General features: G+C 45.6%; 1 protein-coding gene across 1 annotated transcript in view; it reads left to right on the forward strand.

The window, feature by feature from the left end:
- The window catches only part of ada (adenosine deaminase), an 86,539-nt gene that overhangs the window by 55,826 nt on the left and 12,735 nt on the right, over nucleotides 1–17,978 (forward strand). The window contains exon 7 of the mRNA XM_038803209.1: nucleotides 16,576–16,647. Coding sequence (XP_038659137.1) covers nucleotides 16,576–16,647 — 72 coding nt within the window. The remainder of the gene's footprint in view (nucleotides 1–16,575; nucleotides 16,648–17,978) is intronic.

Genomic DNA, 17,978 nt, shown 5'->3' on the forward strand with positions numbered 1-17,978 from the left:
CCCAAGGCGCTGAGGACCCGCGTTCGAAACCCGGCCCTGAGTCACTGTCCATGTGGAGTTTGCACATTCTCCCAGTCCTGCATGGGTATCACACCCACAATCCAAAGATGTGCAGGTTAGGTGGGTTGGCCATGCTAAATTGCCCTTTGATTGGAAAATAATAATTGGGAACTCTCAATTTAAAAAAAAAAAGATTTTACGGACTATCAACTGCCGCAGAATTATATCACCACAATCTGGTACCTCTTGGTCCGGCAGGTATGATGACACTGTTTTGCACTGTTGCCTCACAGCGTGGGGGACCTGGGTTCGATTCCAACCTTGGGTGACTGTGTGTGAAGTTCTCCCTGTGTCTGCGTGGGTTTCCTCCGGGTGCTCCTGTTTCCTCACAGTCCAAAGACGTGTAGGTTAGGTAGATTGGCCATGCTAAATTGCCACTTAGTGCCCAAAAATGTGTAGGTTAGTTTACCGAGTTGTGGGGATAGGGCGGGAGAGTGAGCCTAGGTAGGGTGCTCTTTCGGAGGGTCGGGTTGTAGGTTTCTAAGATTCCATCATCTCCTGCATCGCTATCAACCCTAGAAATTAATACTGGCTCTTTGGAAATTGTAGAATGGCATGCCAGGAGCAGCACTATGCATATCTTAATAGGAACCTCCATCCTAGTGAAGCTACATAGAACATAGAGCTACCTATTGTTATAAAGTTATGAATGCATACAACAGATCATAAATAATCTCTAGCTTGGCCATATTTACTAAGGAATTGTGGACAATTGGTTAATTAACAGGTGGAAGGGATTCCGTAAATTAACCGTAGCATGTTGGAGCAGGAATCCATAGAATCCTTACAGTAAAGAAGGAGGCCATTCTGCCATCGAGTCTGCACTGACTCTCCGAAAGAGAACCCCATCCCTGCAAACCCATCTACCCTGCACATCTTTGGATACTAAGGGGTAATTTAGCATGGCCAATCTACCCAAAATGCACAACTTTGGACTCTGGGAAGCAATAAGAGTACCTGGAGTGACCAGCGGAAACCCAGGCAGACATGAGGAGAATGTGCAAACTGAACACTGACAGTCACCCAAGGCAAGAACTGAACCTGGGTCCCTGTCGCTATGAGGCAGCAGTGCTAGTCGCTGTGCCACTGTGCCACCTTTACTGGAGGCTGTTCAAAGTGAGGAACAGAGGAAGTGTAATGTGTAGGGGGGATGGATTGCACCCTTTGTTACCAGGATTGAGAGTCCCAAATGGTATGTTGTTTTCCTGATGCCAGTGTGAAGGATGGATAATCCCTGATTGAATTTTTTTATGAAGAGGTGACTAAAGTATTGTGTTGGGGAATGTTATTTATATGGATTCCAAAAGGCATTTGATACAATGTTATTTATATGGATTCCAAAAGGCACTTGATAAAGTCCCTCATAAAAACATAACTAAAATTGAAGTTCCTGAACTTCAGGCAAATAATTGACCTTGTTAGATTGTCTGAGTGCCATGAGACAGAATAGGAATAATTGGCAAGATATGAATAATGCCATCCTAGAGAAATGTGTGAGGTCTTAGCTGTTCGCTATTTATTAATGACATAGATGATGGTTTAGAGAGCCACATACACAAGTTGTCAATGATTTTTTTTCATAAATTTAGAGTATCCAATTATTATTTTTCTAATTAAGGGGCGATTTAGTGTGACCAAACTCCTATCCTGCTCATCTTACGGTTGTGGGGGGAAACCCACGCAGACATGGGGAGAATGTGCAAACTCCCCCACACAGACAGTGACCCAGAGCCGGGATCGAACATGGGACCTCGGCGCTGTGAGGCAGCAGTGCTAACCACCGTGCTACCCTACAAGTTGCCAATGATACAAAGAAGGGTGATGTAAGTAAGATGGAGGCATAAAACTGTGAAGAGACATTGATTAAGTGACTGGGAAAATGGTGGCAAATGGATTTCAAAATAGGGAAGTGTTAAATCATCCAACTTGGACCGAGAAAAGGTAGATCATATTGTGGGATCATCATGGGATGTGGATGTTGCTGTCTAGACGAGACTTTTGTGGCCCATCCCCAATTGCCTTTGAGAATTTGCTCGGCACAACATCGAGGGCCGAAGGGCCTGTTCTGTGCTGTACTGTTCTAATTCTAATGTAATGGTGAACCATTGCCATCCATGTGGTGTAGGTACGTCCACAACGCTGTGAGGGAGAAAGTTCCATGGTTTTGACCTAGCAACAGTGAAGGAATACTGATATATTTGCAAGTTAGGATCGTGTGTGGCTTGGAGGGGAGGTTGAAGGTGGCGGTGTTCCCATGTATCTGGTGCCTTTATCGTTCTAGGTGGTAGAGGTTGCAGGTTTGGCAGGTGCTGTTCAAAGGAGCCTGGGCTATAGAAGCAGCAGAGGTCCAAAGAGATTTTGGGATCTACATTTATGCATCATTGAAATGTCATGAACAGGTACAAAAAAAAGCCCCTAAAAAGCCAAACAGAATAATGATCTTTATATCGAGACGACTAGAATACAAAGAGTTCGGAAACATGTTGCAATTATAAAAAGCACTGCTAGGCTATAACTCAAGTACTGAGTTCATGTCTGGGTGCCCACACCTGAGGAAAAATATACTGGACTTGCAGAGATTGCAGAGTAGATTACCTAAAGGATACCTGGACTTCGTTTGTATTTCCTTCAAGTAAATTAACCCTCAAAATAGGGTTGCATTTCATGAAATTTAGAAGATTAAGGGGTGATTTAATCAAAATTTTCAAGATATTTAAGTGACCTGGGGTAGGGTAGATAGAGAATATCTATTCCTACTGGCTGTGAGGTCCAGGACTAGGGGACCAAGTTTCAAAATTCGAAGCTTGCTATTTACAGTGAATTTAGAATGTGCTTCCATGTACAATGTATGGTAGCAGTTTGGAATCGCAGTTTGGAACTGCCTTTCACGAACAGTAGCTGATGTTGGGTCATTTTAAATCTGGCATTGATGTATTTCTGTAGAACAAAGATATTAGCGGATATGGAAGAATCTTGTATGGAGTTAGGATGCAGAGTAGAGGCTAAATGATCTACTCCTGTTCCTATAAACACACCCATTCTTAGACATGGGAGAACATAGTGTGCAACTGTGAAGAAAAGAGACAAGTTTTGAAGTATTTGCAAGCAACGTTCCCTCTAATTTATATTGTTGGAGTGAGGGGGTGATTTATTACGTGTGTCGGCAGTGCATGTGCCATAACTTAAAGTGGCTGTTTCTCCCTGTGTCTGCGTGGGTTTCCTCCGGTTTCTTCCCTCAGTCGCAGGTTAGGTGGGGTTACGCGGATAGGGCGGGGAGCAAGCCTAGGTAAAGTGCTCTTTTGGAGGGTTGGTGCAGACTCGATGGGCCGAATGGCTGCCTCCTGCACTGGGAATTCTATGGATTGATTTGTGTGCCGCCTGGAACTTTGTTTGCAAATGTCTACAGCAGGGGTGGGCAAACTTTTCCGTGCAAGGGCCACATTCAGAAATTCACAATTCACAAAGGGCCGCATAGTATATTAAGTAAAATAATTACTTCACCCGGTTATGATTCTGGGCGCCTTATATAGAACATAGAACAGTACAGCACAGAACAGGCCCTTGGCCCTCGACGTTGTGCCGAGCAATGATCATCCTACTCAAGTCAACCTATCCACCCTATACTAGTAAGTAACCCAACAGCCCCCCATTAACCTTAAAAAAAAATTATTAAAAAAAAAAAAAAAAATTTTTTTTTTAAATTTTTTTTTTTTTTTTTTAATGACTTGGAGGGCCGCAGAAATTCCTTTGGCGGGCCGTAGTTTGCCCACCCCTGGTCTACAGCCAAGTGGATTATTCTCGGCAGTCTCTTCCTGCAATGTCCAACATTAAAAAATGCCAAGACCGAGTCAATTCTGTCCATTCTGAAATATCAAGGACTGAGTGCATTGGACACATCATGTCTTATCATAGAATTTACAGTGCAGAAGGAGGCCATTCGGCCCATCGAGTCGGCACCAGCTCTTGGAAAGAGCACCCTACCCAAGGTCTACACCTCCACCCTATCCCCATAACCCAGTAACCCCACCCAACACTAAGGGCAATTTTGGACACTAAGGGCAATTTATCATTGCCAATCCAACTAACCTGCACATCTTTGGACTGTGGGAGGAAACCGGAGCACCCGGAGGAAACCCACGCACACACGGGGCGGATGTGCAGACTCCGCACAGACAGTGACCCAAGCCGGAATCGAACCTGGGACCCTGGAGCTGTGAAGCATTTGTGCTATCCACAATGGAAAGCGCAGAAGGAGAGCATTCAGTCCATCAAGTCTGTGTTGGCTCTTTCAAAAAGCAATCCACTTAGTCCCAATGCCCTTCTCTTTCCCTGATGATCCTTGATTTTTTTTTGTCCCCGGTTTCATGAGACTAAATAAACCACATGTAGTTCTCTGGACCAGAACACCATAACTAGCCACCCCTTTAGCCAGACCTCTAGCAACTGAGCTTCAGAAGATGCGTTGAACTGTTGGTTGAAAGGCATGCCTGAAATGGAGCTCGCGCAAGTATTAGTGCATGCCATCACTTCTTCACATTGAATAGTCTAACATGCAAGTTCAGTCTGCCATGTCCTATTACTGGGTCTGTCCTGCTATTGGATATTTGAATAGTGCGTAAATATTACTCATCACCCAGCTCATGCGTGGACATGAATCATGCATGTTCGTGGTGTGGGAAACTTTGCAGAAGCACTTTTAAATGTCCAACAACAGTTGCAGTTTGGAGTAGCAATGGTAGACTGTTGGAAATAGGGATGGCTACAATGTCAGCTCTCTACCTCCAATAAGTATTGCTGAGATTTCTTAATGGTTGTAAAAGACCTAGAGCTGTAATAGGTACAGGACCAGAGCAACAATGCAGTTGAGGTGGGAGCGGATATTCCCAGATCTCCCACTGCATTAGGACACTTGATATAGGAGTATGAAAAATAGGCCATACGGTCCCTTAACTCTGCTCTGTCATTCAATACAGTCATAAGGTGGGAATTTCTGGCCTTTCCCGCTGGCGGGATCGTCCTGTCCCGCCGAAGGCAACTCCCAGCGGTGGGAAGGGCAAGCTATGCCAAACGGCGTGGACATGGAACCAGAAGATCCTGCCAGCGGCCAATGACAAACCGTCTCCATCGCCAGGAAACACACCACGGAGAGGCCAGGAAATCCCTCTCGTAGCCTCAACTTCACTTTTCATGTTTTTTCCTGGTAACCCTGAAAGTCCCTATAGTTCAAGAAGCTATCACAGTCTTGAATATATTCAATGTCTCGGCCTCCACAGCTCTACGTGGTAGAGAATTCTGGAGAATCGTGACCTTCTGAGAGAAGAGAGTTTCTGTCTTCAATGGTCAAGCTGGCTATTCAACTGTTTCCCCCTAACTGTGTTCCCCATGAGGTGAAACATCATTTCAACATCAACCCTGTCAAGCCCCCTCAGAAACTTGTGTGCTTCAATAATATCACCATAACTCCAGTGAGTTTTGGCTCAAGCTTTTGTCATAAGACAATCTTTTCGCCCCAGGAATCAACCGAGTCAATCTTCTTTGAATTACCCCAAATGGAAGTATAACTCCTCACGTAAGGAGACCAAAATTCTATGCAGTAGTGTGTGTTGTCCCGCCTTGTGCAATTGTAGTTTGGCTTCTCTGTTTTTGTACCCCATCCGCTCCTGCAATTTGCATTCTGAATTTTTTCCTGTGCCTATGTGGTTTATTTTTCTGATACTGATACGAGGGCACACCAATCTCCTCTGTACCACAGCATTCTGCGGTGTCTCTCTATAGAAATACTATTTGACTTATCTATTGTTCATGTCAAGGTGGATAACCTCACATTTTCTTACTTTTACACTTCATTTGCCAAGTTTTTGCTCACCCCCCTTAACCTATCTATATTTCCATTTAATTTCATTATATTCCATTGCAGAAATGTTTGTGTCCCCCTCACAACTTGCTTTCCCACCTAGCTTTCCATGATCAGCAAATTTGGTTACCTTCATTCACATCATTAATAGTGAATACTAAGCACAAAGAGAACAAAGGCAAGTACAGCACAGGAACAGGCCCTTCGGCCCTCCAAGCCTGTGCCGGCCATGCTGCCCGTCTAAACTAAAGTCTTCTGCACTTCCGGGTCCGTATCCCTCTATTCCCATCCTATTCATGTATTTGTCAAGATGCCCCTTAAACGTCACTATCGTCCCTGCTTCCACCACCTCTTCCGGCAGCGAGTTCCAGGCACTTCTGTGCAAAAACAACTTGCCTCGTACATCTCCTCTAAATTTTGCCCCTCGCACTTTAAACCTATGCTCCCTAGTAATTGACCCCTCTACCCTGGGAAAAAGCCTGACTATCCACTCTGTCTATGCCCCTCATAATTTTGTAGACCTCTATCAGGTCGCCCCTCAACCTCCATCATTCCAGTGAGAACAAACCGAGTTTATTCAACCTCTCCTCATAGCTAATGCCCTCCATACCAAGCAACATCCTGGTAAATCTCTTCTGCACCCTCTCTAAGGCCTCCACATCCTTCTGGTAGTATGGCGACCAGAATTGAACACTATACTCCAAGTGTGGCCTAACTAAGGTTCTATACAGCTGCAACATGACTTGCCAATTTTTATACTCAATGCCCTGGCCAATGAAGGCAAGCATGCCGTATGCCTTCTTGACTACCTTCTCCACCTGTGTTGCCTCTTTCAGTGACCTGTGGACCTGTACACCTAGATCTCTCTGACTGTCGATACTCTTGAGGGTTCTACCATTCACTGTATATTCCTTACATGCATTCGACCTTCCAAAATGCATTACCTCACATTTGTCCGGATTAAACTCCATCTGCCATCTCCAAGTCTCCAAACGATCTAAATCCTGCTGTATCCTCTGACGGTCCTCATCGCTATCCGCAATTCCACCAACCTTTGTAGTGTCTGAAAACTTACCACTTACATTTTCCTCCAAATATACTACAAACAGCAAAGGTTCCAGCACTGATCCCTGCGGAACATCACTAGTCGCAGCCCTCCAATCAGAAAAGCACCCTTCCATTGCTACTCTGCCTTCTATGACCTAGCCAGTTCTGTATCCATCAATTGGTTGAGGCTCAGCACTGATCTTTGCTGCATCCCCTGAGTTACAGTTTCCAACCTGTGACAGGGTTTGAGGATAGGAAAGATGAAATGATAATAGGGATGATCGCGTAAGCTAAAGAAGATGATAATGGCAGAAGTAAGGGGAGGCAATGGAACAGTGGTATTGTCACTGGCAACCTAGGCACTGGAAAAGACAAGGGCAAACCCAGCCCTGTCGTCCCTGCAGAGTCATCCTTGCTAACATCTGGGGGCTTGAGCCAAAATTGGGAGAGCTGTCTCACAAGAGTAGTCAAACAGCCTGACAGTCATTCACAGATAGCATCCCAGACACCAGTATCACCATTTCTGGGTATGTCCTGTCTCACCAGCAGGACAGATCCAGCTGAGGTGGCAGCACAGTGGTATACAGTCGGGTGGGAGTTGCCCTGGGAGTCCTCGACATTTAACTCTGGGCCCTATGAAGGCTCAAGGCTTCAGCTCAAACATGGGCAAGGAAACCTCCAGCTGATAACCACATACCATCCACCCTCAGCTGATGAATCAGTACTCCTCCATGTTCAACACCACTTGGAGGAAACACTAAGGGAGGCAAGGGCACCAAATGTGCTCTGCGTGGAGGATTCCAATATCGATCACCAAGAGTGTCTTGGTTGTACCACCACAGACCGAACTGGCCAGGTCCTAAAGTACATAGCTGCTTGAGTGGGACTGCAGCTGGTGATGGGGGAACCAACAAGAGGGAAAAACATACGTGACCTCATCCTCACCAACCTGCCTGCCACAGGTGCATCTGTCCATGACAGTATCAATAGGAGCAACCTCCTTGTGGAGACAAAGTTCTGTCTTCACATTGAGGATACGGTCGATCGTGTTGTGCAGCGCTACCGTCGTGCTGACTGGGATAGATTCGGAACACATTTTGCAAGTCAGGACTGGGTATCCATGCGGCACTGTGGGACATCAGCCGCAGCAGAATTGTACTCGACCACAATCTGTAAGCACATTATCTGGCATATTCCCCACTATACCATTACCATCAAACCAGGGGATTAACCCTGGTTCAATGAAGAGTGCAGGAGAGCATGCCAGGAGCAGCACCAGACACACCGAAAAATGTGGTGTCAACCTGGTAAGCTACAGCACAGGACTAGAGTGCCAAATAACATAAGCAGCAAGTGATAGACAGAGCTAAGTGATCCCACAACCAAAGGATCAGATCTAAGCTCTGCAGTCCTGCCACATCCAGTTGTGAATGGTGGTAAACATTAAACAATTCACGAGAGGAGGAGGCTCCACAAATATTCCCATTCTCAATGATGAAGGAGTCTGGCATATCTGTGCAAAAGACAAGGCTGAGGCATTCACAATCTTCAGCCAGAAGTGTCAAGTGAAAGATGCATCTCGGTCTCTTCTGGATGTCCCCAGCAGGACAGGTGCCAGTCTTCAGCCAATTCGATTCACTCCACGTGATATCAAGAAACAGCTAAAGGCACTGGTTACTGCAAGGTTATGGGCCCTGACAATGTTCCGGCAATAGTACTGAGGACTTGTGCTCCAGTCCTAAGCACACCCATTTTCACAGTAACTTAATTGCGGTGTTAATGTAAGCCTACTTGGGACAATAAAGATTATTATTATTATTATTAAACATGGACAAAAGAGCTGTACCCAGAGGTAAGGTGAGAGTAACTGTCTTTGATGTCAACGTAGCATTCGATCGAATATGGCAGCAAGGAGCCCTAGCAAAACTGGAATCAATGGAAATCGGTGGGGAAACCCAACACTGGTTGGAGTCCTACCTTGCACAATGGAAGATGGTTGTGATTATTGGAGGTCAGTCATCTCAGTCCCAGGACACCACCACAGGAGTTTCTCAGCATAGTGTCCTCGGCACAACTATCTTCAGCTACTTCATAAATGATCTTCCTTCCATCATAAGGTCAGATGTGGATATTTTCGCTGATGTTCAACAACGTTTGTGACTCGTGAGACACTGAAGCAGTCCATGTGCTTGGGCTGACATGAGGCACGTAGCATTTGTGCCACACAAGTGCCAGGCAATGGCCATCTCCAATGAGAGAGAATGAAACCATCACCCCTTGACATTCAATGGCATTACCATTACTGGATCCTCCACTATCAACATTCTTGGGGCGTTACCATTGACCACAAATTGAATCAGATCAGCCATATAAATACTGCAGCTGCAAGAACAGGTCAGAGGTTAGGAACCTGCAGCATGTGACTTGCCATCTGACTCCCCAAAACGTGCCCACCACCTACAAGGCACAAGTCAGGAATGTGATAGAATACAGCGCACTTCCCTCAACAACACTCGAGAAGCTCAAAACTATCCAGGAAAAAACAGCCCGTTTAATTGGCACCTCTTCCACAAACATACTCTCTTCACCACCAACGCAGCATTGTGTACCATCTACAAGATGCACTGCAGAAACTCACCAAGGCTCCTTGGGAATCACCTTCCAAACCCAAACCCACGACCACTACCATATAGGACAAGGACAGCAGATACATGGGAATACTACCACTTGGAAGATCTTCTCCAAGTAATTCACCATCTTGACTTGGAAATATATCGCCGTTCCTTCACTGTCGAAGGATCAAAACCCTGGAACTCTCTCCCTGGAACTATGGGTGTACCTACTGTGGTAAACACCACTGGTAACACATTGCATGTATTACGGTACTGCCACTGTATTACAGGTACCACAGTAAATCCCAGCCTGCTGGCTCCTCCCAGCAGGCGGTGTCTGGAGCGGGTCCAGCGGCGATTCACACGGATGATCCCAGGAATGGTAGGCCTAACATACGATGAACGTCTGAGGATCGTGGGATTATATTCATTGGAGTTTAGGAGGTTGAGGGGAGATCTAATAGAAACGTACAAGATAATGAATGGCTTGGATAGGATGGACGTAGGGAAGTTGTTTCCATTAGCAGGGGAGACTAGGACGCGGGGGCACAGCCTTAGAATAAAAGGGAGTCACTTTAGAACAGAGATGAGGAGAAATTTCTTCAGCCAGAGAGTGGTAGGTCTGTGGAATTCATTGCCACAGAGGGCGGTGGAGGCCGGGACATTGAGTGTCTTTAAGACAGAAATTGATAAATTCTTGATTTCTCGAGGAATTAAGGGCTATGGGGAGAGAGCGGGTAAATGGAGTTGAAATCAACCATGATTGAATGGTGGAGTGGACTCGATGGGCCGAATGGCCTTACTTCCACTCCTATGTCTTATGGTCTTATGGTCTTATGGCGTATGAAAGTGTATGCTCTCCTGCGCTGCTCCCATTCTGGTTCCAGCTGCAGGAGGCACAACATCTTGTGCAATAAAGCCTCGATTGTTTCACCATTCTCGTCTCGTGGTAATTGACGGGATATCACCTACACCACATGGACTGTAGAAGGACTGCAATTATTAAGGGCAATTGGGGATGGGCAACAAATGTTGACCTCGCCAGAGATCCCCACTTCCTGTAAAAATTAATTTAAAAAAGTAAACCAAAAACATGTGGGTTAGAGAAGTGTAAATGACATTCAAAACAATTAACAAAAGCTGTTGTTTGCAAAATGGGAGCAGACGTATGCTCTGATCATGTTCAACTGTTAAATATTTAATCCAGAAGTTCAAAAGCGTCGAATCGAAAAATTAGGTGCTGTTCCTTCAAGCTCTCTTGAGCTGCATTTCAATACTACTGGAGGCCAAGGACAACTAGGTCACTCACGGCGCTGAGGACCCAAGTTCGGTGCCGGCCCTGGGTCACTGCCCGCGTGGAGTTTGCACATTCTCCCCGTGTCTGCGTGGGTCTCACCCCCTCAATCTAAAGATGGTGAATTGGCCATGCTAAATTGCCCCTTAATTGGAAAGAAAAAATAAGGACAACAAGGTCAGAGTGGGAGTGAAATGGAGAGTTAATGTGTCAGGTGACCAGAAGTTCCGTGTCATGCCAGCTCACTGAACCGAGGTGTCTGCAAAACCATCACCCAATCTGTGTTTGTTCTGTGTGGTGTAATGAAGACAGTGTACTGAATAGAAAGGACAGGTAAATCATTGGTTCACCTGGAAGTCTCATCTAGTACTGTGCTTGGTGATCCCAGGGCTTCTTAGAAAATTTCTGGGCATTTCTGCAATACTTCGCGAAGTCCTCCGGTGCCCATCCTGGCCAGTCCCGGCCTATCAGTCTCGGTCCGCAGCCCTTCGTTATAATTAATGGATGCCTAACAAACTGCTGTTCATAGCTTACCATGGTCATCACTGTTCCCGCAATGGCTGAGTTCCCCCAGATAGGTCGCTATCCTTCCTCAGTATCCCACAACCTCAACTGTTGAAATTCAGTCCTGGTTCTCTCTCAAGTCTGCCTCCTGATTATCGAAACTGCGGCCCTCGTGTCCAACTCCATCTCTGATAGGTAGGCGTTCACCTGGATGGTAATCATGGTGGGGGGAAACTTGTGGCGCAACATAGCAATTCAATTGCATACAATCCTTGTCATCAGGTTGTTCTAAGTGGAGGCTCTGGGTAGGGCGACGAGTTTGCTGCTGACCTGCAGTTTCCTATTCTTGCGATTTTCACTGGCCACAAGTGTGTAACGCCTTGGGTCGTCCTCCATTGATTCTCTTATGGGGTGTGGGTATTGCTGACGAGGCCGGTATTTGTTTCCCATCTTGAATTGAGTTGCTTACCATAATTTCACGGGGCACTTAAGGGTCAATTATATTGCTGTGGGTCTGGATTCACATGTAGGCCAGACTAAGTAAAGAGGGCAGATTTCCTTCCCTAAAGGGCATTAGTGAACTAGGTGTGTTTTCATGACAATCAATGGTAGTTTCACGGTCACATTACTGAGTCTAGTTTTCAATTCCAGATTTATTAATTGAATTCCACCAGCTGCGAGGGTGGGATTTGAATTCTTTTCCCCAGAGAATTAGCCTGGGCCTCTGAATTGCTAGTCCAGTGTGACATGTGAGAGTACCTTTAAGAAATGGGTGCTTAAGAAATGTACCTTTAAGCTTTGGCTACTTTCCCCTGATTCTTGGCTACCTGGCTATTCTCCTGCTTGTTCGTTGGCCACAAACAGGTCCCGGAACAATTGGGTGAATGGCTCCCACTTTCTGTGGAAGCTGTCGTCTGACCCTCGGATGGCAAAATTGATTTTCTCCACTTGAAGACATTCTGAGAGATTGGACAGCCAGTCTGCAGCTTTGGGTGGTGCAGCTGACCGCCAGCCAAACAGGATTCTACAGCGAGCGATCAGGGAGGCAAAGGCAAGAGCATCCGTCCTCCTGAAGTGCCACAAACATAACTGCAATTTGTACTCAACATTTTGTGGATCTGACTGAAGCCTACACACAGTTGGTCATGAGGGTCTGATGAGTGTGGCAATATTTGGCAGTGCTGGAAATTGATTTATTATTGTAACGAAATTCCAGAACAGCATTTGCTGGATAGTGGAAAGTCTTTTGATTCCTTCCCATTCATAAGTAGAGTTAAAAGGGGTTGTATGTTGGCTCCTACCCTGTTCAGCATGATGGCTCTGCCATGCTTTCTGAAAAATTGTGTTAACGAAAGTGGAATCTATGTCAGATACTGGAGACAGTAATACCTTCAGTTTGAGGTGATTGCAAGCAAAAATCCAAGTGCCTGAATCTATGGTTCTTGGTTCTCCCTTTGCTGATCACTGTAAATGCATGTTCAGAACAAGAAATGCAGTAGAACATGAATGCTACTTATCTGTACGTGATCATTTAGGATTTGCCGTAGTACCAAAAAGACTGAAGTCAAGTATCAACTGCCCCACAAAAGCATTATGTGAAGCCAATTATTAAAGTCAATAATCAAAGGCTTGAAGCATTTTACAAATTTACCTACCTCGGCAGCACTCCTCTACATCATTGATGATCATGTCAACAGCTGAATAGCTAAGGGCTGTTTTGGCAAGCTATGAAAAACTATCGAGTGCAAAGTGGGATTAGTCTCAACAAAAGTGACGGTTCACAGCGTGTTTGTCCTTCACATGTTCTCTTTCATTTTGTGAGATGTGGCCAGTTAGCACACAAGCTACACCACTTTCACATGATGTGCTGGTTGAGACTACTTGAGATTAGTTGGCAAGATAACATTCCTGACATGGAGGTTCCCTCCCTGACTGATATGCCTAGCATCTAACGTATTCACCTTGCTGAAGAGGGCTCAGATAAAGTGATGATGTGGAGATGCCGGCGTTGGACTGGGGTGAGCACAGTAAGAAGTCTTACAACACCAGGTTAAAGTCCAACAGGTTTGTTTCAAACACGAGCTTTCGGAGCACGGCTCCTTCTTCACCTGAAGAAGGAGCCGTGCTCCGAAAGCTCGTGTTTGAAACAAACCTGTTGGACTTTAACCTGGTGTTGTAAGACTTCTTACTGTGCTCAGATAAAGTGGTCAGGGCATGGAGGGGGGAGGGGGGGCTCGGAGGCCAGTGTAGCCCCCACTGCCAGGTTGGCACTGCTATGGCGCAGGGCATGCAAGAATGGGGGTGCATTTTGTGACCCATAGCAGGGTGTCACTCCCCTGAGGGACTGCTGGTACAGACGGATTTGCGGGGGTGGGTCTTTGCCGGCGCGAAGGGGGATTGGAGTGGGGTGGGACCAGAGTGTCAGTCTGTGACCGAGAGTCCTTTATAAAAGGCATCCCGATCTCTGAGGAGTTGGTCCTGTGGCGTCTTCAGGACCCGCACACCTCATTCGGGGCGCAGTTCACCCCACCCTCCAAAACGTTTTCTAAGTGTAGGTGGATTGCAATCTGGATTGTACCGAACCACCCGACGGGAATCGCACCGTGTTTCCCACCAGAGACCACTTTTGGCGAATTGCACCCTGTGTGTCAGGAATTTCTCCACTATTGATAAGAGGAAAATACCTTAATACCGCAGGATGATTTATCTGCTTCAATTGAATTCCTGAATTTGGGATGGAATTAATTTTTCCTACCAAATCCATGGAATTATTGCAGGAAGACTTGATGTGAGCAAACATCCACCAGCTTTGAAGACCACATTTGGAATACCACTGGACCCGCAGACTTGTTGTTTTTCATCTGTCTGTTTGCTTGTTGCAGCTATCCCATTGATAGCGATTCACCATTGGATTCTACCACAGGCTACCGGGCGGTCTAGCCTGGAGAGTATCAGCTGTCACTTTGAATTCATAGTTGGGGAGTTGTTCAAGATGTGATTTCTGGTGTTAACTAATAGCCCTCAGTGACTCCCAGAATGTCCCGTTGAACACATCACCCTAAGACACTGGAGAACCTCACGCAGAATCGCAGTACATGGCACAATCGCATCCGAAAAGGCACCGCCGCCGCCACCTATGATGAAACAGTTACCTTGGCCAACAGGAAGTTTAAGTTTTACCAGCCTAAGCAGTTTTTGCAGCATGCAACAGGTCCTTTCCAGTTCAAACAGGACTGACTTGTCATCTTTCAGCACTTTGCACGTGAAACCTGGCTCAATCAATTATCATTGATATCATGGTCAATGGTGTATGAAGGACAAACAAACTAGCTGAAATAATGTGCATAAAATAAGTAAAACATCCATGTGTACCTAAAACTTTACTGAAAAATAATGTTGCGCGTGACAATAATGCAAATTCGTCATTCATGCTGTACAGCAGGAACATACAAGTATTTTCCTTCAATTTTTTGTTTCTCCTTTATTGAGATTTTTTTTTTGAGCTTGTGATTATTTTACTTGTGTGAAGTACCACTGATTTTGTAGCTAGTCTAAATTAGCTGGCACAGCAGAAAAGGCTGTGGGAACTCAAAGTAGTCAAGAATTCTCCAACCCCTCCAGCCGGTCCTGCCAAAGACAACAGACTTTGAAATGGCCTGCTGTATTCTCCAGCCCCACCCTTGCTCCAACTGGGCTCGAAGTATCCAGCCATTGTCTCTATAAATAGACTCTTTAACACTTCTCCTGCTCTCTGACACAAAAGCACCTCCAACCCACAGCGTCAAAACCTCTGCAGGTAAAGCAAGGGGACAGGACCCCAAATCACCCCAGCTGGAAGCTGTGCTGCTGGCACTGATCTGATCCACACAGTCATCCAGTCGACTGGCCCCTGCAAGAAGTCCGACACTTTTACTTGCATGTTGTAACCTGGAGCTATGGGCAGTAATGGTAGAGGCTACAATTTATTTTCCATCACAGGAATCCCTCCTGCTCTCACCACCTGCCTTTGGCGTGCATTTGAAGGATTTGATACTCGACCTGTTATGAACGCACCTTCCTTGGCCAGCAAGTCCTGGAGCGGAACTTGAACCCAGAGCTTCTGGCTCTGTGGCAGAGAAGCTACCCACTGCGCCACAAGACCTCCTGTTAATACAATGACCATGAATTTCCTCCATTCTCACTGATATAGCTTTAATTGACGTATGGTACAAACCATGTTTAAGATGCAAATAGAGTCTCAGCTGCATGAGGTTATGGTGTCTGCAACTATTGAAAACCTTAAGCTTATGGATCCTATGGCTGCTTCGAGCATACTGTTGCATGGTATATGATTTCTTTTTTTAGTTCACCGAGTCTGCATTGAGCAGTTTTAAAGTTTGATATAGATAGGACTAGTTACCTGCATGACAAAATTTCTACTCTGCTATCACAATTAATTTCAACTCCAGCCTCGAAAGAATCCTGTGATTAATCCTGTCACCCTTCTTATCTCAGGGAAACCACCATGTTTCATGCTAAATTAACAGCAGGGAAACTACAATCTAAATTAAGATAGCCCAAATTCATTTTACTGGTATATTATCTAAAGGTGGAGCAAACAGACTTTAATCCCATCAATCTGAGTTGGAATGAAACTGACCTCGATAGGTGTCAAAACAATCCTTGTTGCGAATGAGGTGTTAAACGTGAGTCAATGGTGTCACTCTGAAGTGTAAGTATCTGGATTGAAGTCCAATTCCATAGATTTGATAGCATGATTAGGCTGACTCTTCATTGCAGTACCAAGACAGTGTTGAATGAATCATCTTCCGGATGAAATATTAAATTGATGATACATTTGCTTTCACGGGCCAATGGTGCATTGGAAGAAGGGCAGAGGAATTCTCAAGTTTCCTGAATAATAATTGTCCCTCAACGAGCACCACTAAAAACAGATTATCTGAGCATTTTCCTGATTGTGCGGCCTTGTGATATAGAACTTGTTTTTTCCTATTTCCTCACATCTTCATGATGACCATACTTCTTGGGGGGGGGGGGGGGGGGGAACATGCAATTTTGGATGTCTGAGGTATTATGTGAATGCAAGTTCTCAGAACTGCAGCAATGATACTTTTAGCAAGTGAGTGCAAACTTCCATCAAAAGAAGGATTGGTTCTGTTCTGGGTTTTTACAGATGTCAATATTTCTTTTTGTTACTTTGCCAGGAGGCTTTTAATAGTGGCATCCATCGAACAGTACATGCGGGAGAAGTTGGACCTCCTTCAGTGGTCAAAGAGGTGAGCCAGGCTATGTCCTTATTTCTATCTGATTTGTTTGCTAATATCTTGACAGCAGTGATGACTTTTGAATCCCGATGCACATCAAGCCGTGGTCTTAATTGTTCTCTGAGATATCACAAAATGGTTACAACACACAAGACCATTTGCCCTGTTGTATCTCAGCTGGCTTTCTACAAGAGTAATTCAGCCGCTGCCTCTCCCTCACCTTTTCCCTGAAATCCTGCATGTTCTCCCCTCTTCAGATAACCCATTTCCTTTTGAATACCATAATTGAAACTGCCTCAACCATACTACTGGGCAGTGCATTCCACATCGAAGCCATTTGCTGCATGGAAAACAATTTCCTCATGTCGCCATTGCTTCTTTTGATCATTTGCCTTAAATCTTTGCCTTTTAGTTCTCGATCCTTCTATCGTGGGAACAAATTTTCACTTTTGACACTGCACCAGCCCCCTCATGATTTTGAATACCTTTATAAAATCTTCTCTCAACCTTCCCTCCTTAAGGGAAAGACGTTCCAGCATCTCCAATGTATCTACGTAATTGATTCCAGGGATGAGGAACTCTCTCATGCCTTCTCATCCTTCCTAAAGTGGGGCAGTCAGGTCTGGATGCAGTAAACCACTTTAGGACGAAGCACTATTTTATACAGCATTATCATACCTCCTTGCATTTTTACCCTATGGCTATATTTCTAAAGGCCAAGATGCTGTATGCTTTATTAATCACTCTCTCATCCTATTCTGTCATCTTCATTGATTTGATTTGCGAACCTACTCCTCCATTCCTGCACCCCGTTTTGAATTGTAACATTTTATTTTATATTGGCCGATTCTCTGTAGCCTCCCAGCCACATGTTTCTCAGCAGCGGGAGGCAGCCTGCCGTTCGCTGGCAGCAGGATTCTCTGTCGCTGCCACTATTAATGAGAATTCCCATTGAAACCGGCGGGCAGGGGTGTGCTGCCAGTGGGACCAGAGAAGCCTGCTGCCAGTGAATGGCCAGAGAATTCTGGCTATTGTCTCTGGGCGTGAACCACTCCGGAGTCGGGCTGCCCCAAAGGTGCGGAATGAAAATCGCTTATTGTCACGAGTAGGCTTCAATGAAGTTACTGTGAAAAGCCCCTAGTCGCCACATTCCGGCGCCTGTCCGGGGAGGCTGATACGGGAATCGAACCGTGCTGCTGGCCTGCTTGGTCTGCTTTAAAAGCCAGCGATTTAGCCCAGTGAGCTAAATCAGCCCATCCGCACGAATCCTCCGCACCTTCAGAGGCTAGGCCCACCCCGGAGATGTTTGCGCCCTGCTGGCCGGCGGGGAAGGGGCTTGGCAC

Source organism: Scyliorhinus canicula, chromosome 7 (genome assembly GCF_902713615.1).
Source record: "Scyliorhinus canicula chromosome 7, sScyCan1.1, whole genome shotgun sequence".
NCBI classification, from domain to species: domain Eukaryota; kingdom Metazoa; phylum Chordata; class Chondrichthyes; order Carcharhiniformes; family Scyliorhinidae; genus Scyliorhinus; species Scyliorhinus canicula.